The sequence below is a fragment of the Falco biarmicus genome, chromosome 4 (assembly GCF_023638135.1).
Source record: "Falco biarmicus isolate bFalBia1 chromosome 4, bFalBia1.pri, whole genome shotgun sequence".
In the NCBI taxonomy this organism is placed as follows: Eukaryota; Metazoa; Chordata; class Aves; order Falconiformes; family Falconidae; genus Falco; species Falco biarmicus.
This window is the reverse complement of record NC_079291.1, coordinates 43,317,953-43,341,297: the sequence shown is the minus strand read 5'-3', so window position 1 is coordinate 43,341,297 and position 23,345 is coordinate 43,317,953. Positions and strand designations below refer to the sequence as shown.

The following is a 23,345-nucleotide window of genomic DNA, read 5'->3' as shown; positions in this document are numbered from 1 at the left end:
GAATTCTTTTTTTACCTAGAAGCATCTTTGCTATTACTTGTATTTGGCCCTTTAAAAAGCGCAGACTGAACAAGACCAGTTAAACTGGCAATCTGTTTCTCCATGGCTTGTATCCTCTCTCTGTAAGACAAGAGAACCATTTGTTAAAGCCAGATATAGTTGCTTTCAGACTTGTTTTTCTAGGTGAATGATTACCACAGGACTGGAAAGACACTACAGAGTTTGTGCAAAGGCCCATGGGTACCAGTTTGCATATACCTTGTTGCAGCAGCTTACCGCATCTTGGTTTGGGCAGCTTTGGCATGGTAACAGACAATAAAAAAGACATCTGTTTGGTTAAAAAAGAACAAAACAACCAACCACCCAGATAATAGACTTCTAATGATCTCATGAGACAGGCACCTAGAACAATAGCTAATACCTCTTGGAACTAGTGAAAATAATTTTCAGCATTACATGTATTTTCTCATTTACCTACACTGGGCCAATAGTTTTGCCTGTATATGAGGTTTCATGATTAAAGACTTTGCATTTCTTGTTACTTATTCTTACTTTTCCCAAACCCAGGATTTTTGTCTGCGAAGCATTTAATCTGCCCAAACTGACACCATCCCAGACCAAATCCTTTGCACTTGACATCAGAACTGTCTGCTTTGGAAAGGACAGCAATGTGACAGACAGGCACAGGACACCAAATGCAGACTGTACAGTAACGTTACCGAAAAACAGATTTGTTTTCACACATATATCCTGAGAAATTCCTAAAAAGCAGAAGAAAAGAGATGAAGGACTGTAATAGGTGTGGTCAGTGTTTTCCATAGATACCAAAGGCCACTAAACAACAACAATGACTTTTTTTGGATACGAAGGCTAACATTTCTGTGTTTACCTTTTTACATAAATGCATGTATTTACATAAATGCATGTCTGGTACCAGGCAACCTCCTCGGCAGGCTCCAAAATAGCCTTCTGATCACACAGGTGCCTACTTTCACATGTCAGTATGTCAATCACACAACACAACGCAGACACACATCAATATGGGACCTCAGACAGGTCCTTCTGAAAATTTGTCCCTATATGCCAGCAGTTATGTGACTGGGGAGACACACAAGAGCAAACACCAACAGGGGGCTGTGATTTTGGAAGATGACTGTGAACAAAACTTTTCAAAAAGCAAGTGACCAAGACCAGCAGCAATGACTGATGAAAGAAGATGGGACAGACATGCAGCCCCAGACTCAACCTGCTACTGGGGCCATCCATCACCACTGCGGTATCCTGGGTACATGGGAACAGCCAGGCTCCTGCCACCCCCAGCTCCAGTTGCTGTTTGGTGACCAAAGCAATAACGCCAATCGATAAAGGCCATATAAACTTAAAGGTAGGTACCACTACCAGGCAAAAGCAAGCTGATACGATACAAGGCAAGTAACCAGCCCAGCCTGTAACCAGCCAGATTATCCAGGCTTATTATTTCATTCACATTCAGCGAATGAAATAGAGGTTTTCTGGGACAGCACGCAGATACCATAGCCAGGAGAGACTCCAAGACACCCAGACATGGAGAAAACAGGGCAGCAATACAAGTAATGAGATGCTAACAGACAAGGAGGGAAGAGAGTGCTCAGTCAGTTCCCAGCCAACAGATGTGTTCTTACTGCAATTTAATACAGCATGCGCGTCTTACTTTTCTGTCTTCACGTTGAAAGGTATTTTGAATGGTGATGAGAAGACTAGTGAATCTGACCTAATTCATTTCAAACCAAGAAATATGTTACAGAATTTCCACTATTATAAGTTTTAAAATAAGAAACTGGTGCAGGCCACAGTAACCTTTGGAACAAAAACAAGTACTAAAACCCTGGGATAAATATATCCTAAAAAACTTTAATGCAGCATTTTTGACACTTAATAATGAAAACATTTTTTTTTCCCCAGATAATCATCGCAAAACCTTCCTGGAACTAACTCAATTGGAAGTCTATCTGTTTTACCAATTCATAAATATGATGTTTTTTCCATGCCACATTCAATAATCTGGAAACAATCTTCTGCTTCAAAAGAGATTACGGCAACACAAAACTGATCTTGTCCCTTGCCATGAAATCTAGGAAAATATGCTGTTAAGAGGGAAAGGGATGTTACAGAGATAGAAGACGACGAAAAACGAATGAAATACTGGAATCAATTGCACAGAGCACATTGTTTTTTCATATGGTAAAAGAATTAAGAATGTGAAGAATCTACATGTGCTCTGGAGCTACTCCTGTTAAAGACAAGGCAGGATTTTTCCTGTAAGCGTTTCACTGGAATACCCAGAGTCGTTATGGCCATTAGCACAAAACATTTCAAAAACAGGTGTCTCAAAGGAGGCACCTTTTAGGCATTAAATAAAATGACCAGAGTTTTGCAGACCCGGCGGTCTGACTGAAGGCAGTGGGAGGCAGCGTGCTACAGTGTGGGCAGGGAGGGACCTGGCCATCCCTGCAGCAGGGCTGTGCCCTGGGCTGGCGTGGCTGGAGAGCTGGTGGCCCAGCCCGGCCTCCCGCTGCATGGCCCGCGGGGCAGCGATGGGCTCTGCAGGCCCCCTTCCCCTCCAGCTTCCCTATGAACGGCTGGAGCAACCCCTGCTCTGGAGGCAGAGAACAAATGCTCTCCTCAGCCTGTGCCAGGGCGGGGGCTATCAGGGATGCCAGCACCGCTATGACAGTCGTACAGTCTTGGTTCTCGATATTATAGTCTCTACCTCTCGCTGTGCTCCTTGTCGTGGAGAGGGAAGGTGGAGGGAACGGCTTGCCCTGTCACCCCTTCCCACACCAGGCAGCCCGGGGTGCCCAGGGCACAGGACAGGCCAGCACTCTGGTGACACAGGGCAGGCCGAGGTGCCCAGGGCACAGGGCAGAGCGTCACTCTGGTGACACAGGGCAACCCGGGGTGCCCAGGGCAGGGGACAAGCTGACAGTCTGGTGACACGGGCAGCCCGGGGCGCCCAGGGCACGGGGCAGAGTGGCACTCTGGTGACACGGGGCAGACCAGGGCACCCAGGGCATGGGGCAGAGCGGCACTCTGGTGACACAGGGCAGGCCAGGGCACCCAGGGCATGAGGCAGGGCGGCACTCTGGTGACACAGGGCAACCCGGGGTGCCCAGGGCAGGGGACAAGCTGACACTCTGGTGACACAGAGCAAGCCGGGGCGCCCAGGGCAGGGGACAAGCCGACAGTCTGGTGACACGGGGCAGGCCGGGGCCCCCAGGGCACGGGGCAGAGCGGCACTCTGGTGACACAGGGCAGGCCGGGCCCCCCCCGCCCCGGACAGGGCAGGCCAGGACACAGAGCACTAGGGGTGAGGGTCAGGCAGAACAAAACGCACTGGTGCCTCTTTGCTGGCAGTGGCCGCACAAGAAGGCCAAACCCCGTCTCTGTTCCCAGGTTAATTTCCCAGATAAGTCTCCATCTCTCCACCACCCAGGAAGGGCAGGGAGGGTCCCTTCTACAGCTGCTGGGAAAGAAATGGCTATTTTATCAGCCTGAGCAGACAGGCGTTGTTTCACATTGTTGTCCTTATGAATGCCAGGAGACTCAAGAGGTGGTAGCGTGGTGGGGGAGGAAAGGAGGGGGCAAGGTCAGCAGCGACTCCTGGCTCTAGCAGGCCTCTCCATCAGACTTGGCCGTGCCTCGTCACAGACTTCGGCCAGCAGAGCAGGCACAGGCTGCTCACCAGCCCTGTCCTCCCCGGCAGCCTGATCCACAGCCCCGGCCCCAGGTATGTCCAGGCACTGGGGCCCTGCCTTAGCATGCTGCTGCCCAAATTCAGCAGAAGCAGAACAAGCCCTTGCTTCTCTGGGGACTGTGCACTGAGACAACAGATTTCATCACCAGATTTCTTCCTTATAGCTTCACTGAGGTTTCCTGTCATCCCCTCTACTGCAATTAATTGGAATTAATCCCAAGCAGGGTACAGCGTATTCAGGTATTGCTGAATTGGTACCCACTTCTCACAGCAATGCTATTTAAGCATGACTTGCATGTTCCTTCCCTTTCCTGGGGGCATCTTCAGTATTCACATCACTGGGAACATACTTTGCAGAGACAAACTAGAACTGGTCTGTGTAACTAACTCTTCATTCACGTTCCCATCCGACCCTAGGCTGTGTTCATCATCCATAACAGATTTACTCAAATACCAAATCTGGCACCACAAACTAATTAGCACACTATGCCGGAGAAAGATTTTCAGTGACTTCATATATAGTTAAACCCCAAGTGAAGTCTGTATAAGTAAAAAAAACCAGAGGGGCAGAGACTGGGAAAAATACATTTCTTTCTGTATTACCCTATGAAAGAAACATTTCACTAGAAATATTAGATTATTTTTTTTTATCTGACTGGGAAAAGAAAGGAAACAGGAATAGGTTATCTTTCCCAAATAGACTTTACCCCAAAGTTGCCCCAAAACAGCAGAATGGATATCCTGAAAGGCTGTGAAGCAAAGACCAGCAGAACTCTTCTGTATTCTGCTCTCCTCCCAAGGGAAAGATACACACAGGTGAATATTTCAGTCTTCTAAGAATAAGGTTAAACTCAAACTTTCTACAGCTTGAAAGTTAAAGGGAAAAGGGAAGCTCTGAAGCACTGCCAGCTGTGATACTATTTGACAACTTTTATCTAAAAGCCTGCATCTCATCTTCCTACAAACAGTTCCTCCAACAGAAGGAAGCCGAAGTACAGTTCACCTTTTGTCCATCCTGTATTGGTCATTTGCATTCATCTTTTTCTGTGTGGTTATTCAACATCTTTCACAAAAGAAAATTTTGGCCCTGTGGAAAGTGTCTGAGAGGGTGTACCTGCAAAGTCCACCTTTCTTATCCAATTCTCAGTGCATTGCTGAAGGCACCTCCCATTGTCCATGGCTTTACAGAGTCTGACCGTTTTTTCCTAATGCATGAAGAGTCCATCCATACTTCAACATATCAAACAATTAAGTGCCATCATGTGCATGATAGAGCACACCTCATTTTACCTTGCCTGGAAGAGGACAAATTCAGGCCCATCTCTCCAGTCCCAAAATATTCTTACTCACAGAAGCAAGCCACGCTGTACTGCTTATGGGTGCAAACTGTAAGTCCTACACAACACAGTATGGGAGACCTTTCCTTTCTGCCATTATATACCTCAGCTTCAGGTGTTCATAACAACTTTGTAACAATTCAGCCCCTCCTGAAGCAGGAAAAGAGCACCTCAGCCTGGATACTCTTAGCATTCCTTGTTTAGTTTAGTACAATCTCAACAGTGTTTGCTTTCAAAGTTTATGGAATTATTACAAAGCTAAAATAAGGCTTAGAGCATCTTGTGACTGTAGAACTCAAACCCAACTGTCAATATCGCAGTGGTTAGAAAACACCAATTTGCATGAATTGCATCTGGTATTTATAATTATTTTTTAAAAGTCACACTTTCTCAAGGTTAAAAAACCATCACGACCCATAAAAGCAGCTTTCAGAATTATTTTTTCAATGTCATGTGACTAACACACACCATGCTGAATTTTAAGGTTGTGTATTTATTTGGAAGTGTAATTACGCAAATGCTATTTTCATCACTGTAAATATATTCTGGGGCCAGGACTAAAACTCCTGGTGCAAAGCTCCCCTGAAAGAGCTGCAAAACTATCTGTATAGCTGCCCTTCATATATTCACAAACATATAGCCTTGTGCCTATATGTGTAGCTGAGTGAACAGATGAGAGGCCCAGAGAGGAGAGAAAAAGCTCCACAGAATAGAAAGTTGTTGGGTGTCCTCCCTTACTATCAACCCCCTGAACATGACCCTTGCAAAATTCTTGATCTGAAAACTATCTCTTGGATTAGAATTGGCAAATGTCAAATTATTTCCTAGTTGTAATAATGAAAGCCTGAAATGAAATTTCAGGTTCCTGCATCTTTTCCTTGGAAATAAATAAGACACAAATCAGGTTTCACTGATCCTAGATTGTAATATGAGCCCTAACTCATACTCTTGTGTCAACATAACTACCAAGCTATAAGCCTGTAATTTTTGTGAATGGCTGATTTTCTTCCATCCTCCATTTTCTCCCCACCAATGGACCTCACAGCACGTTCTTTTTTCTCACCAAGCTTGGTCAGAGGTTACTAATTGTTGAGCAAGTTGCTCGGGTGGAAGAGAAGTTTGGGGGCTATATGAAGCTCTGCATCTCCCCAGTGGTTAAGGCAGTCAGCAGTTACCTTTGGCCTCCGTGAGCTCAGCATTTTCCAGCTATTCATCCTCACTTCCCTAAAGAGCTCTATAAAAGTTAACAGCACAAACAATACGCTAGAGATTAGCGCAACTCATACAAATACATAGCAACCAACTGGCAGCATAATGATTTTTCTTGCCTAGGGCAGGGTCTATGGCAAGAGAAGCCTTCACAGACCTCTTTGTGTAAATCTGGTCCTTAAAAAGACAGGAGAGATCATTGTCATCATTGTCAGTGCACAAAGTTAACAACAGTCAGGTCACCAACTATTTGTGATGCTGGAAAAATCACTGGGAACACCATTCATGATTCAATTTCTTCCCTGGGACAGACTTGCTCTTCTCAGCACTTTCCCCTTGAGGAACATTATTATAAACAACTGTCCCATTTTTATGCAAATTCATGTTTTACAGGAGATAAGACAGTAATGATAAATTCTTCCCATTTCCTAACACTAGATGAGAAAAACTCCACTCCATAAAGAACCAAAATTGTAATATCAGAGTGTCATTCTTAACAGGGGTGAAATATACTCCCTTATTAGCAGGAACAGAACATCATTTGTTCTTGTAACATGATCTGGTTGTCTGGAAAGAAAAATCCTAGTTAATCATTTTATTTTATTATATTTTTCCCAATGACTGAAATTTACACAAATGAAAATAACTAGGGATTCATCATGGGTTGACAATACTTTCAGATTAATAACGGGTGGTGTCGCATCTCCTTTAAATTACTAACTACCTTGACAGACGGCTAATAAACACTGCAGCCCAGTGCAGCAGCCTCCTACACGTTACATTGTCCCCTAGCTGTTAAACGACACAAAATGTGCAGATTAGGAGCATTTCTCATTTGCATAAATTAAGCCCCAGCTCTGCCTTACCTTGTCTCCTTGTCCTTGGGCATCGCAGGTGACCCGTAGCCAAAAGCCTGCTTGTCAACCAGAGAGGGCACCGCCTCGGCCATGCCTGGCAGGCCAAGGGCGCTCCGTGCTTTCGCATCCACAAACACAGGCAATCCCGGCTCCTTCTTGAAGGACTGGCGGCTGGGGGAAGACCTGTCAGGCTGGATGGTGTGGGGCGGAATGTGAGTGCTATGGTGAGGATGAATATCGATCATTCTCATGTCGGCCACCCTGTGGGGTGAGGCGGGAGGCGTTTTAGAGCCGAGAGTGGGCAAATGGCTCTCTGGGTACTTCCGTGACTTTTGTCTGTACAAGGACTGCTCCAGCATTTCAGGCTGCATAGAGGGGTTGCAGTAAGTGCTTGATGACCTCATGGCACTGCGATGGTAGGCTACAATGTGATCGGGGACATCAAGGGGGTGTCCGGAGTGAGGTGCAGCCACACTCATCCTTCCCTCGTGAAACAAGTAGGGGTCACCGTACAGACCTTCATTTCGGATCAGGGCAAGGTTTTTGTTACTCATGTCCTCATCTGGCTTCACGTCCCGTCTCTCCAAAATGGCGCTTGGGCTGGGCGATATCGAGCGCGAGGCTGGCATGCTGGAGAGCCGGTCCCTGGGGATGGTGGCATTGCCTGGCACACCCATGGGCCGGCCCCCACCGTAGGGAATCCTGGACGGAGAGGGAGGCATGGAGTGGGGCACGGGGGTGGAAGGCGGAGAGCTGGGCATTGCGTGCGGAGCGTGCGTGGCAGATCCAGGGCGGGAAGCACTTGGGCCATCTCGGCCTGTATAAGCAATTTCCCTCTGCATCTGGAAAGAAAAGGAAAAACATATAATAATAAAACTACTAAATGAGCAAAACGTGATGTGGGCTGTGACAACCTTGACATCTACAGAAAAAAAGGGGAAAAAACCAGACACTCAAGAACAAATCATTTATCATCTGCATAAATAAAACACTTTGGGACCTCAGTGCCTAAAGTAACTATAAACAGCAATAAAATGGGCTGTATGTTAAAGGAATATGAGAATTTAAAAAATGTTTTTACTTACACAAATACCATTTTAACCTAATCTGATATTCACAGCTACTGAAGCTGAAATTAGGGGTTTCAGTGCCAGATGTTTTAAGTACTTGTAGTCAGTGACAGCCTTAAACAGCTTATTGATCAGACACACAGGCTAGAGTTCACTGATTCCAAACCAGGAAGAAAATGCTCTGGCACCACAGACAGACCTGAAGTCCTTAGACAAGAAAAATAAATATTACAACTAATTTGGCCACTGCTTCAGTGCAGGATTTAGCCTTTTGCTAATAACTTGATGTGGTCTTTATTACACAAAGCATAGCAGAACAACACACACAAACATTTATTGACTGTCACATGGTCAAGTTGCATGGAAACAGTTTGGCCCTATAAAATGCGCCATGGGTTTCCTCCTTTGCAAAGATAACAGTGCTTCAGACAGTTTGTGGAGCAGGCACTCAGAAAGTTTTGAGTTTCCTAAGTCATAGTTTTGTAAGCAGCAGCAGTAACTGCTAGCAGTAAGGAATGAGGAGGCAAGGAAAAGAAAGGGAAAACTTCCATACGAACGCATTAGTGCTTTGTTAACACAGACCTTGACAAAAATCTGCAGTGAATACATGTGCTTCTGAGACTGTAGCGCCCTGCACAGCAATGACCTCTCTAGATGGCTGAGCACTGTCAATGACAGACACAGAAGTTCTCCCTCTAGCAAGCATCATGTGCCTGCTCTGGTGCCGTTAGGGTAAGGGGGATAAACAAGGAGATGAAAAAACCCGCTGGGTTCCACCAATTACACAAGAAAAAAAATTATAGCTTCTAAAACTCGTGTTGGCAATTTCAGTTTCCCTCTCCATCACTTCTAAGGAACTGTAGAAAACTGAGCATCACCAAATCCAACTACACATTCTTAAAGTTACAGAGCACCCTAATATGCAGTGGAAGCTGCTGATCTAAAATATTCACCATTTTTCTACCCTCTCATTCCTTGGTTTGACAACGTGACTGGATTCACTGCAGTTACAGTGATCCATGGCTGATGAAGCAAGAAATTCTATTCCTGCCCTACCACAGGTTTTTCCACTGGTAAGGGCACTGTGATGGTGGTATGTAAACAATAGCTGTTCTTATCACAGCAGGATCCACACTTGGGAATTACAAATGACGTTCCCCAGGGCCAGAGATCAAAAGCCTGGAGTATCAGGTATCAGAAAGAAGAAAGCAGATAACCTGATTGTGGCAGCAGCAATAATAAATAAGTGTAGCAGAACAAAGGAGTGCACTGGGATGGGTCATAAATGAACCAGACAAAAGTCGTCAAGCCAAAGGGGAACATGGAATAATTTTTTCATTTGCACAGAGGATTACTGTAGTCTGGAAATTAAAATAAAATGTAACTAAAAAGTATTAATAAAATTACTAGTGGGCATTTAACATAGTTTTCTACTGGTTTGAAGAAACGGTGTAACTTACTGAGCTTTACTGTGTGTTCAGACTCTGGACCTGGGCCAGCAAAACAAAAAGACTCCTAGTGACTTGAGCAGCTTTGGGATCATGCCTTCAGGAACAGGCAGCCACAGATGTTTTGTCCTGAGAAAAGAGCCTGGCGAAAGAAAATCCTTCTTGGTTTCTACTGTATAAGCTATACCACGCCCTGTTTAGTTACTTCAGCTAAAGCTACAACAGCTGCAACAGTATCTAGCACAGAACTCACAGACACTGGGATACGCTGGGCTGCAGGGACAGAAAATTCCAATGTTATACTGTAGAGAGCAGAACATTTACATGGGAAGCTTTGAAAGCAACAGGTTTAATTTCCCCTAACTTCTGGGCTTCATATTCCAGTATATGCTCATTCATTTCTCATAAGTCAAAGAAAAGTTTCTATTTTCCACCTTAATATACTACCATACTTTAAGACAGAAATTAGGAGTTCAAATACGGGGCTGAGCTGTCACCTAAAATCCTGTGCCTGAGAACTGACATATATACAATGCTATTTATTTTTGCTTTAAAATAGCACTTGGAATAGCCTGAATCAAGACCCCATCGGGCTGGGCAGGGCACAAACGCCCAGGCAGACAGCCCCTTCCTGAAAAGTTCACTTTCTATTTTAAGCCATGACTCAGCCCCTGGGTGGAGTGTGCTGAAGGGTGAGCAGCCAGAGCCACAGAGCGCAGGGTGCCCAGGGCAGGTGCACCCAGGCACGTGGGTTGGGCAGGGGCATGAGCTGGTAACCTAGAGCCAGGCAGCCTTACCGGCTGGGCGACGCTGTCTTCTGCCACCTGGTTGACATTTTCCCTGACTACTTTTCTCTCTACTCAAAAATCTCCAGATTCTTTGCCAATGGCAACTTTAAAAATGTGAATGATAGTCTCTTCTTGCTTCTCATCTACGCGTCTTTTGTGTGATATTCAAGGCACACTACTCTCTCTCATACATACCCAGCTCTCTGTTCTGCTTTTCCTCTGTCCTCCACCACAAATCTCCATGTTGCTTAATAAAAACACATACTCTTAATATGCAGGCTGCCTTGAGCCACATGTTCTTGGACTTCAACTGCATGACTCAGGGACAGAGAAAGAGGATACCGGGCTTATCTGAGCCTCTAAATACTAAATGCTGTCGCAGCCAGTTTCTTTGAGGGCAAAAGGATGATTTTCAGTGCAAGCATAGGATCATGTGCTTTTCAACTAAAGCCATGTAATATGTTTGCCTGAGGGTGTGGTTTTCTTTAGCACATAGGTCTTCCTTGTTCTCACTGCCTGTAGACTTTACATCCTTGAAAAATAAACTTGTCATGTCAATCCTTAGGTTAAAATATGGCAAATGGCTAGCAACAATTTCTGTATAAAACATTTGAGGGGAAAAGACATCACTGAGAATCTTTCACTTCCTGTAGTAAAAATGATCACACCATGTTTAGACATCTGCTATGGAGGTTTTGATCAGTCTAACAACACTTATGTCTGTAAGATATGGATTTGGAATTTTTTTTGAAACAGAGCAATAGAGACATTGAAGAGTGTCTTTATATACTAAAGACTGAACATCAATAAAACCAGTTATGTTCTTTATTTCAGAACTAGTTGGCATACTCAATTTGCTATATTTTGGATATGACTGTATGCAGAAAGATAGCAAACCAGCTATCCATCCACCCAGACGGATGACTATACAAAGAGTCTTGTCCCTGGTAGCTCACATAAAGGGCGGTCAGACCCAGTGCCTCTGCATACAGCAGAATACAAAGCTTGTGGCAGCTCCCGGCCTTTCAAATAGCATGGCGTGAAAGGAGGACAGCTTTGTGGTATCATAAGTCTTATGGATAGCGAAGAGCAAACAGCCATACAGTGGTTCAACAGCTGGTGATTTCTGCAGTTCAATCTGTCTTGTCATCCATGATCAGGACTAATACAACACTATGCCGATCTTTAAATTTGCTACAGCTGTCCTACCTCATAGGTCACTCTAGCTGTCTGTCCCAGTATGGGCATCTCACAATGAAAAAAACATCCTCACTTGTCTCCCCAGTTACCTTCAACACATCATTCACCGCTGCGGCACACACCAGACAGGGCATGCGGAGCCAGGCCTGCACACACACCTGGGCAATGCCAACTAGCACTAAGCACTGAGCCTACCACTGACTGATCGGCACCGCCGCAACCCTTCACCTCATCATGCAGCTGGTACCAGAAGTACAGCCTGATTCACACCATTATCTACTAACATCTCATGGCAAAACACAGGCAAAGGGAGAAGTAGGCCAGAGTGTCTGACCTGGCAGCCCTTCCCATTGCTCTCCCAGGCCTCCTCTACATCAATACACAACACAGCAACTCACTTTGCCCCAAGGATTTCAGCCTGCCAAAATACCTACATGGAGCATGTTCCCTAGACAGAGCTTATCCATGCACCCTCTCCGAGACACCCTGGAGTTGCCAGCAGAGTCCAATTAATCACCTCTCAGGGATGTGAAGCTATTACTTTTCTTACTCTCCTGTTGACACCCTACATTTCTCTGAGGAAACTGCACCTATGCTCCTCAAGCTGGCTCACCCAACAGTAAACAGAGGACACCTGAAAATAATTTTATCAAGAGCTTCTTTGATGAAAAAGCTACCGACAAATTCATCCGTCTGTAAAGAGACCTTTTATGGAAACTGCTTACCTTAAGAAAATCCTCTAAAAAATGAGGCAATCCTTAACTTTTCTGATCAGGAAAGAATTAATCAAAGAATCCCAAACTCAACAACAATACAATCCATTAGTTTGTTCTTCCCTCATAAAAATGAATTGACTTTACCACACTAGTTGTCCAAAAAGTTCAGTTTAATCAGTAGTTGCACTATATGATACTACTTCTGTCATTTAGGCTGGGTTTGGACAGCTGAAAGCACAAATCCACTTTTGCAAAAAACCTGTCATAAATGTTTTAGTATTTCTGGAATTATGTAATCTACAATAAAAAATAGTTCACGTGAAAATTACAGAATTGGTAAACAGTCTGGAAATGAAATTTTTAAAGTATCTGTACCATGACAATCTGTCTGAAGCCAAATCCTTATGCTAACCAACATCACTGAGAGGTTTTCACATTTGTCTGTTCCTGCCTTCTCACAGTATGTCTTTAATTCCTATAAATTTTCCCCATTCTATTGGGTCATTACAGGAAAAAAAAAAAAAAAAAAAAAAAGAGGCTGCTGGCAGCTGCAGGTACCTGCAGCTGCCCTATGCCATATCTGACAACTGCAAACACATTAGCATAATTTTTAGCTTTTTCTGGTCAGGAACTTCCCAATGAAAAATACTTCCAGCAGACAACGCTAATCCAAAAGCGCTGAAACATTTGGTAAAAACATCAGTAAAGGAAAAAGTTGGAAACCCCCCCCCACCCAGCAGATTTCAGTCAGTGACATTATTTTTTATCAGACATCCCTGGAGTGCTCTAGAGCTCTGGCTTTCCAGATTTATAGATCTGGGGAAACTTGGTTAGAGTCTGCCCTGGGGTAAGCTCTTTTGTGGTCTCTGCAGAACAGCAGGTACTTGGTAGCTTTGGGGTGACCTTTTAGACCAAGTAGGAAGACATACCGGGGGTTTCAACATCCATCGTTCCTCAGCAGTGCTTCCAGACTAGAAGTTTATTAGGCAATTCTGGCTAAGAATGAGCCCGCTGATGTCCAGAAGAGAGAGTTCATACCATGAAAGAGTTGACCTAGGCTAAGTTGGAGACCTGGCCTCAGCTGAGTCTGGCCCCACACTACAAGGCTCGAGGAGCTGCCAGGGTTCACAATCGTTTTTCATTATGGGAACCACATGCTGGTAAAATAAAAGTGATTATGAATGTTCAAACTTCCCATGAATGGGGAACTCCAAGGCCTGGCTAGCCGTTCTTAATATGTCCCACATATTTCCATTGTTTTTTCCTGGATAATTTTCCAGACAAAGAGTTGCAGAACCCTCTCAGAAAGCTCAGCATTTATTATAATTAACTTCCCATTCTTAGCAAGCATTTAGGTTTCAGTTCTACACCTCCTTTTGCAAAGTTTTGGTACATTTGGTACAGCTGTAAAATCTCTGTATTATGGCGAATGGAGAGTTGAGCTAAAAACTCAGAACACCTATGAAACTAATTTTCTGGGTCTAGTCACTGAGTATACCAGAGCACAATGCTTAATTGGACATATATGGATACAGCGACAGAATCACTGGGTTTTATTTCTTCAATTTACGCTCTTAATTCTACGGTTTTCCTTTCCCTTCATCAACAATGCTGCAATCAGCCAATACAAGATGTTTGTTAGGATGAGCCTATGATGGCAAGTGATGGTGAACCCACCCAGTCCTTCAGCTGCTGTGTTTGTAGTGCTCAGCTGGCTAGAAGCTGACAGGGACCAAATAGGAGAACCAGAAAATGATGTTCACTATCCCAGGAGGTGGAATTTAGAGCACATAAACATGACCCTCCAGAAAGAGGGCATCAAGTGAACCTTAATCGGGTGTCATCACCATACTATCACTGCGACATCCAGTCTCTGTAACTTTCTGCCAGTTATGCAGGTGTACACAAAGGCATAAGGATTACTTCATCCTCAAGAGCAGAATTTTTAGGATACCGTATTGTAACTGCCCATACACTGACCTGAAACTCGGCCACAGCATCACTACCCTTTCCATGCCATAGGGCATCAAACATATTCTTAACATTATTGCCCCTTATTTCATACCTGTATCTTTAATGCACACTTGTGCATGAACCTAGTCCCTACAGCAATCCAAATGTTTTACCTCAAGGTATTTTACATCTCAGTATGTCCTTTTATATCCCTGACTACATATAAACTTAATTCATACCATATTCTAAAGCTCCCATGGGGAAAACAAAGAATACCTAGTTCACTTTTTACTGAATGTAAAACAGATCCATAAAATTCTAAGCTAACCACAAAACAAATTTAATGGTAATATCAAAAATAATGTTTGATTGCTTCACCTTGCCTTTAAGTCAACGTGCATACTGAAGATGGATCATGAACAAGCAAAGAGGAGTTTCAGACCAAATCTACACAGCCTGCTCTTTCAGGCTTAATTTTTTTCAGCTATCCTGAGGATACTGAGTATTTGTTTCTACAATTAAACACACTAACAACTCTTACTATCCTTTTAAACAACATTGTTATCTACAGACAAATAAAACAATCTTTGATAACATTTTTGCTCTGAAATAATTAAAACCACTTACTGTTACTTGAGGAAATCACTTGTATGGCTACAGCAGTGAGATGAACATTTGGTTCCACTTCTTCTAATAAAGCACTTTTGTTTTCAGCCTTGAATCTAAATCCTCAGTCTACGGCATAATATTTTGCATATCCTTGCCTTCTGAGAAAAGGTTTTGAAACAGTAAAATGTTCCTTGTTCCCTCTGCTCACAACAGGGGCAGGCCATCTTGCTTTACCCGGTCATCTAAGTAACGCTGCTTCAATAGACTGAAGTACTTTTCCACATGACAAGCCTGCAATTTCTCCTCCCCTTCAAAATTAGTCACTAAATAACCTCCTTGGCATGTCACCCAGTCACAAACTGTGCAACACTATGTGATTCAATCGCTCAACCATTTTTTAATGTGTGCCTATAAGATGTATAGAAAGAGACTAACATTATGGGATGAAGTACAAGAGAGACTCACAAAGGGGAAAGCCATAAATAAAATAGTGAGTAACCTCTGTTTAGGTAAGAGAGCGCATTTCAAAGCACACACACACATTAACTCCCCAACAGGTGAAAACCTCTAATTATTTAGCAAACCCAGTACATACAATTCTAGAAAAAAACACAGCAGTTATAAACCTTAGAAGCTTTTCACATACTCCGATTGGTAGTGACATTTTGTAGAAGGAAGAGCAAGCCCCTCCCGTGGAGGAGGCTGTCTACTCATTAACCAGGCACCTGAGCCGCTTGGCCAACCTGAACTTTGGGGCCCCCATAAATCAATCTCATTGTTATCACTGCAGCACACCACACTAGCCTTATGATTAGTCTTTTTGGTGTGTGTTTGTTTTAAAGGGCACAATAGAGAAGGCATATGTAAAAAAAGATATTAGAAAAGACAGGATGCTTTCCTCCCTTCCATTCCCTCACCCCAAAAGATCACAGAATATAGAAAATGTCGTCTTAAAAATACAGTATTTACAGTCTAAAAGAGACAGCAATTAAATATCATAGGGGAAAATCTCACAACACAACCACTTCCCAGTCCTGCAGTTATTTTCTGGTTTGGGGGTGGGGTGGCTTTTTTGCTGTTGGTTTGGGGTTTTTTTTTGTTCTGTTTTTGTTTTTATGCAAGTAAAAAATTGCCTATATCATCATGACTGGCACTGAAAAGAATAAAAATACAATTGAAGCACACAACCATGAGCTAATACTGCTGTGAAGAGCCAGGTATAATGGGACCTTACTGGAGTAACATTTCTATTTCACAGTACTGCTCTAAGTCTCTCAGTCATTAGGGAGGGAGGCATCGTTCACTTCCACTACAAAAGGGCAATCTGACACAGAGCATTTAAGTAACAGGACAAAGATCTGAGCAGATCTGGTAGCCAAAACTAAAAATCCAGGTGTTCCACCCAGCCCAACTGCAGAGAAGTCCTCCCACTTTGCAGGCAGCAGCAATGTATTCTGATTTGTAATGTACATTGTAAATTTGTATGCCATTATTAGTCTTGACCAGAACTTCACAAAATTGATACATAGTGTAATATAAAGAGCCTTTTCAGAAATGTAAAAAATATTTATTTTTTCTTAAATGTTTAGTTTTCAGTTTCACTGTAAAGTATTTTAAAATATTATTTTTATTAAGTATTTGCAATAGAACGATAATAAAGTATTATTACGGCACAGAAACAATTTTAAACCTATTTATTTTTATTTTAAATTTAATCAGTCAAGGCTTGTTTCTCGCAGTATAGCAGTATTTACCATTGAAGCATCTGGTTTATATTTGGCAGGTTTAACTAAGCAGTCAAGCATCCCCTTTTAATGAATGGATGTATATACTTGACCTAGTTAAAAAGCTGCTTAGGTTTGCTGACCAACCAGGCTCAAAAACATCAAGAGTAAAAAATACAAGCAAATTATCCTAGTATACTTTTATGCCACACATGCTTTCCAGGAGTTGTAGAGCATATTCTTCCATCCCTGTTCTTCCTTACAGGCTAACAAACCTGCAGTGAGAAATCACATTATTATGCTAATATGCAGGATAAAAAGACCACTATATTTCACTGCAGTTCCTCTGCAATGAACTGCAAGCTGGTAGGATGCACATTTTCAGTAATTGGACTCTAGCATGATAAAGTATATCCCAGAACATCAGACATACTATAACTAGCTCTCCATACATCTGGCACTATACGCACAAGTCTTCAAGTACATCTGATGCATACAAAAAGTTTTTCATGAGAGGAATGAATCTTCTTTTAATTTTAAAACACATCAGGCAGGCACAGCGTCATAAATACTGCACAGATAGATCATTACCAAGGCTGTAATTTAATCTGTAGGTTCTAACAATGCATACAAACCATTCAAGCATCACTTTCCATTTCAATTACTTTATCAGAGCCCTCAAGCCTTGTCGAACTTGCCATGTATTATCCCATGTCTAATTACTTGCCATATATTTGTTTATAACGTACTGTACAGAACAAAGAGTTCTTTTTCTGTTTAACCCCCTCTATAAACAAAGGGCATGCCCCTAACAGGCGCAACACTTCATGCTTCACTGAGATCCAGCCTGGAAGTTTAGGTTAGCCTATTTCTTTAAAATCTATGTTAATGTCTATGTTAATGATAGGCCCAAGTTACCACTGAACTAAATCACCAGTCATCCTACTTCCTTCACTGTTATTAACAATGCTGACCCGTTGGACCAATTTGCCCATCACAATTTATTTTTTGTTTACTTCTCTCATTTTTAAGCAGAAAAAAAATGTTAGAGACACAACATGAGTAAAACAATTATAAAGCCAGAGAGTATTTTGAAGTCTACTGTGGGGTATACACATGTGGCATAGACATAACTTAATGCTTGACTGCTGATCAAAGTTCTTTCTGTTCCTGATAACAGTTCTTTTGGTTCCTATTCCCTTAATAATACTTTCATGGATGGAAATAATTAAGCAGTTAATGCCTTGTACTGCTGTAAACAACCATTTCCTTGACAGAAAACAGGGAAGCACTTACAGGCTGGACTGCTTGTCACTAACTCAGGACTTGGTTTTGTTCTCAGCACTCTGGAGCAAAGCTTGTGAGGGAGTCAATGGGGTTTTGCCTAAATGCAGCAAGTTAGTTCAGTCCAGCAGAACCTAAATGGGAAGGCAGTTTCCTGGTGATGGCTTTTACAGCTGTATTACAAAAGAAACATCATTTTTTCCTGTTTTCTTGGGGTTGGGGTTTTTGAGTGATTTTTTTTTTTTGCCAAGGTCTCATGCCACTTCACCAGTCCTACAGATCACCCAGCTTCTAATTCTGATCCAAGACACCAACAGTGTAGGAGGACAAAGATCTACGCACAGAGTTGTCTGCAGGATCTCTTAACTCTGCAGCCTCTGATACACAACACTCTTGAAGGCAGCTGGAGAACCACCATCAGCATCTCTCTTCCCTCTGCTTAGGCTAGCGCCGTGACAGAAACCTCTCAGCGTGGTTATCCACTTTCTGCAGTGAAAGAAGAGAGATCGACCCCTCGTTTTGCCTCCAAACATTCAGCAGAGGAAGAAAAAAGTGGTCGTATCCAATCCTGATCTCAGTCTCAGCTGCTTCCCCATGACAAAAACGAGGCAGCAGAACACAGACCCCCAAGCTGCTGTCCTTGACAAAGGCACCAAGGGAACACGGAGGTGCTGTGCTGGTCCCACCCCGCACTCCACACTGCTCTTCATGACCCTGAATAACTCTTTCAAATTGGCCTCAACTTTCCCACGTCAGCTCTCCAGCCCACTACCCATATCTATACCTACAAGGATTTGTGTGGTGTTTCCCTGAGGACTGAAAGTCCTACAGAAGGTCTTTGAATTTGAGAGGCCAAGCCAGACAATCGAGAGGGAACAGAACAGTTCTGGCTGCCTGACACATACTGGATTCAGTATTATGTACAGACTACACCATCTCCTCTTAAACATACATACTATTTGTAATTCCCTCTGTTTACTGATTCTGAAGGCATGCAGTGAAACACTTGGGGTAGACATAAGTACCATAAAGTTCTTTTATGCTTATTCCAAACTCCCTAGCTCTTAAAAAAATGCTAACAAACAAACAAGCAGCCCTCCCACACCACAGAGCACACAGCTATGAGCTACAACAAACCACTACAAAGGGGAGAGGCAGCTCTGCAGCATCACTGCTGGCAAAGCAGCACACTCGGTAGAACAGCTGGAGCTTGCAGTGTGGAGCAACCTGTACATAAAGCATTTGAATGAGCACACAAGTGAGCATCTGAGCTTCAGGAGAACAGTGCTTCATTTTAACATGTATATTAACATTACATATACATACATACATATGTTTTGCATACCAGCAGTACGTTTTTGGCCTATTCTCTGGTGATGGCAGATCAACATAATCAGGAATTTTAGATTTTTAGGAATTAAAAAAATTAAAGGCAAGCAAGTACAAGTAGGAAACCTTGTGCTGGAAACTCTACAAGCCTCTCAAAATTTATTTTAAGTTTACTAGAGCAAATATAGCCAACTCTCACTGGAGCTGTATGAAGAAGGTTCTGCAAAACTGAACTATTACGTCAGGTCTGCAGTGTGTCTCTCTACCCTGTAATTTAAACCTCATGCTTCCCCTTCATTTCTGTACTGATTTAAACAAAGACATTTTCCTAGCTATAGGAAAGTATCATAGTATGTATCACAGACATATATGTATTAAGCACCTCTCAAAAGTTAAGACAGCACCACTGCTCTGTATTGAGGATTTGTCTAACCTAACATTGCATTAAAAGACAGTCGGCCAGGCACCCTCCAGAGTCAGCTCATTCCCTCTACAGCCAGGTGGGACAAACCGTCCCTTGGCGTTCCCAGCCTCTCACCACTGACTGCAGTGGGTGGCAATTTCTACCCTAAGCTTATAAGGATTAGATTTTTTTCCTAATTCTCTATAGTGAGCCAGTCCACATGTCTTTTCATTTAGCTCACTCTCTGCTCTGGTTTTCATCTTATTTTTTTCCTTTTTTTTTTTTCCCCCTTCGTTATAAGTCAAGATGATACTATAACTAGAAGGGATAATGGCAGCTTCACTGCAGCTGCTGCTTGCTGTGATCCACCTTGGACTGAACCTGGTCTATGGTTCCTGTTTGACTCAGCTAAGAATTAAGGGTCTCTAGCCTGAAGCTGGTAATAAATATTATTTATTTATCAAGAGACCAATACAGAAGCACCTCCACTTTTCCTTCTTCTCTTCCTCTGTCCTACCACTAGCATGTTTACTTATGCCTAAACTTTTAAAGCCTAAATGTAGAAGACTGAGTTTGTGGCATGAAATTTTTCCAGCTTAGTCCACATGTAATGCAGAAATATGAATTAAAAATAGCAAGAGTAATATGCTGCAAACATTTAACTAATACATAACTCATGACTTGGACTCCATGATTTTAAAGGTCTTATCCAACCTAGAAGATTCCATGATTCTGTGACACTTGGAAAAGATAGAGTAGGTAAAGAATTATTATATGGGAAGCTAATAGGGCATTCTGAGTGTAAAACTACAGACACACACACAAAAAAAAAAAAAAAAAAAAAAAGGAGGAAGAAAGACAAAACAAACCAAACCAAACCAAAAAGGGAATGACACAGGGTAAAGGGACAGTAATAGGAGTTTGTGGAAGAGGCCAGCGATGAAAGAGGGTAATATTGGAGATGGAGTGCTGAGAACTAAATAGGTAAACAAGAAAGGGATAATAAAATGACAAAGAAACAAAAAAAATGACAAAGAAACAAAAATAGGAGACTTAAGCTAGGAGGTGAGGAATCAATGAGAAAAAGAAGAGTTAAAGACACCATAGCATATGAAGGGAAATTCAACACAAAATTCAATGAAAGAATGAGAAAACACAGTAAGAGTGGAAAAACATGAACTAATGCAATTTTTCTTCAAGGTTAGAAAATTTTGCATTAGTTCTTGTTATTACAATGCCATAGTTTAGCATAGCAGGCATGGGAGGGAGAGGGAGAGGAAGAAAGGAAGGAGAAGAGGAAACAGAAAGAAGAAAATACATCCAGCATAACCTTCTTCAGTTTGGTTTAATATTCCAAGTTTTTTTGGGTTTTTTGGCAGGGGCGGTCAGAACATGAGGGTCATTTTTATGAAAGCAGTGAGCACAGCCCTTCAGGTAAATGCCAGCTGGAGCAACCCATGAATGCTTGAGGACATGGGCAAAGAAGCTACAGCCATCACTTGCCTTTGCAATCCATTCTCATATTCAAAGCAAAGATATTTGAGATACACTTTAAAGCTACAAATGGATTTTGAAACCTAGCACTTAGTTCAGCCATTCCCACTGAAGATGTAGCTGAGGTTCAGAACAGCTTCAGACTGCAGAAAATAACAGCTCTCTACAAGTCAGGCCGTAGTGCAGCACCTCTGATACTTGACATGCAGTGGGACTGAGTGCTAAGAGAGAACGCTGAGGTGGCCGTTGTCCTTTGTGCACATTTGGTCATTAGTGGGGGACAACAGAAATTCTGGTTTGATGAAATCATCACCAAGCTCTGACAAGTGGTGAGGCGTCTTCTGCATGCAGCCCTTACTTCTCAGATAACTTTTCCCCGTATCAATTCCATCTTGTTATCAAATGCCTGAACACACAGACTTATGACCCCAAGCACACCTGCACATCAAAAGTTCTTTGGCCATCATAATGTCCAACGGCCCTTCCCATTCCTAGACTAAGACCACCCTTCTTCAGGTGTAAAACAAGAATCCAACAGAAAAATAAGGAGATAGCAGTATTACACTTCTTGCCATAAAATGCTGAGCTTACAACGTGCATCATCTTAAATCTAGCTAGAAGAGCAGGCTCTATATTTAGACTAGCCTGGTTACACCTGTACTGAACCTGTTGACACTCCCTAGTTGACATTGTCACAGATTAGCTGTCAGTGAGACAACTTTGGCGACACACTGGATGAACTCTGGTTGGAAGGGAAGGGAGCACAAGGCCATGTAGAGCCTGACCCAGAGCAGTCTTATGAGAGCTTCGAGTCTAGCCACGCTTTAGGCGATCTGAGCAAAATGATGCATGAGATGCAGCACATTTTTCATTGGCCTTACTGAAAACATAGTGCCTCTGTGTGGAGGTTTATTCCTCCAGCAATATTTCATTTTTTGAGCTATCTCCCTGCTACCAGCCTGTATTACTTTATTCCTGACTGGCAAGACAAACATCCAGATCAGTGAACAGGCACTCATTTATGCATATTTATGAGTGCATTTAATTTCCTACAAACAAATGGAATGTGAGAGTTAAAAATCACTGTTAAAATTATCCAATTAAGCAGAAGGAAGTTAATAAATCTCTCATGCTTTATTCTTCAATGCTTCCTTAGTGTATTCTCCAGACAGAATGGTGTAGTGAGTAGACTAAGAAACCTCTTGGCATTTCAGCCAAGATTTTTCAGGGTGTTATCACAAATGACAAAAATATAAACACAGTGAAACATAACACATTTCAATCCTAAAAAGGTCGGATTTACATAATTACATCATTGGTTTGCCAATATCCACATTTATCTCATCAGTATAGCATGGCCCACCCATCCCATAAGCTATTAGACTGTTTGGACTGAACATATAAAAGCTGTTACTGATATTTTTTTTAAAAGCTAACATTGTGATACCCCTCATAACTAGTAGTGCTGCATTCAAACCAACTGTTTCTTCTGCTTTCAAACCAGCTGTTTGTTTCTTTTGCTTTTCCACAGCTGCTTTTCAGATAGAATTTTCTGAGAACAAACAGGAGTCATGTAATTCATGAAGATGCAGCAAGTATTTCCTCCCCTTTCCCCATTCTCCTTGAAGAGATCAAGCACATCATGTGCATGACATAGACAGCCACCAGCAATGCAGGGAGCCAAACCCTTCAGACCAGTCTCAATTTCAGCACTTCCTCTGAACTGATGGGGTCATCTCTTTTTTTTTTTTTTTTTTTTCCAAAAAAGGAATAGTTTCAAACATGTACAGTTCTGGTACAGATCAGAATTTTTGTTTGGTTTAAATATGCTGTATATCAGATTTCTGCTCTTTAAAAAAAGAAGTACTGTTAGTAACTGCACTCATAAATCAAAATAAATACACGGCTTTCTGATTCGCTGTACTAACGACTCAGCTCTTATTTTTGTTCCTATTTGTATCTCTTCTCACTGCACTGAAGCCAAATAAAACTGAACAAGATGATATGGTTAAATGAACATAAAGAAAGGCATAACCCTTGGTCTTATGCAGCACTACCAAACAACTGAGTCAAAACAGAACTATTACAGATATATGGAATAGGTTTGGAAGTAAATAATATAAAATTGTTATAAAACAGAGCTGATAGGTAAAAGACCTAAGCAGCATGTTTACACCTGTAGCCAGCTTTT

At 42.4% G+C, this 23,345-nt stretch overlaps 1 protein-coding gene across 19 annotated transcripts in view; it reads right to left on the bottom strand.

Annotated features, from left to right (window-relative positions):
- The window catches only part of KIAA1217 (KIAA1217 ortholog), a 365,870-nt gene that overhangs the window by 43,217 nt on the left and 299,308 nt on the right, over positions 1 to 23,345 (bottom strand). For 15 of the 19 annotated variants that reach the window (XR_008821431.1, XR_008821430.1, XM_056335860.1 and 12 more), the window contains 2 exons: positions 7,146 to 7,978; positions 16 to 120 (listed from right to left, as the gene is read on the bottom strand). Coding sequence is in view for 17 of the 19 variants with exons in the window: in XM_056335860.1 (XP_056191835.1) it covers positions 16 to 120; positions 7,146 to 7,978 (938 nt within the window). In the remaining 2 variants the exon portion in view is untranslated. Of the gene's footprint in view, positions 1 to 15; positions 121 to 7,145; positions 7,979 to 14,938; positions 15,145 to 23,345 lie in introns of those variants that run through there. The other 4 variants (XM_056335863.1, XM_056335877.1, XM_056335875.1 and 1 more) reach the window with 2 other exon arrangements.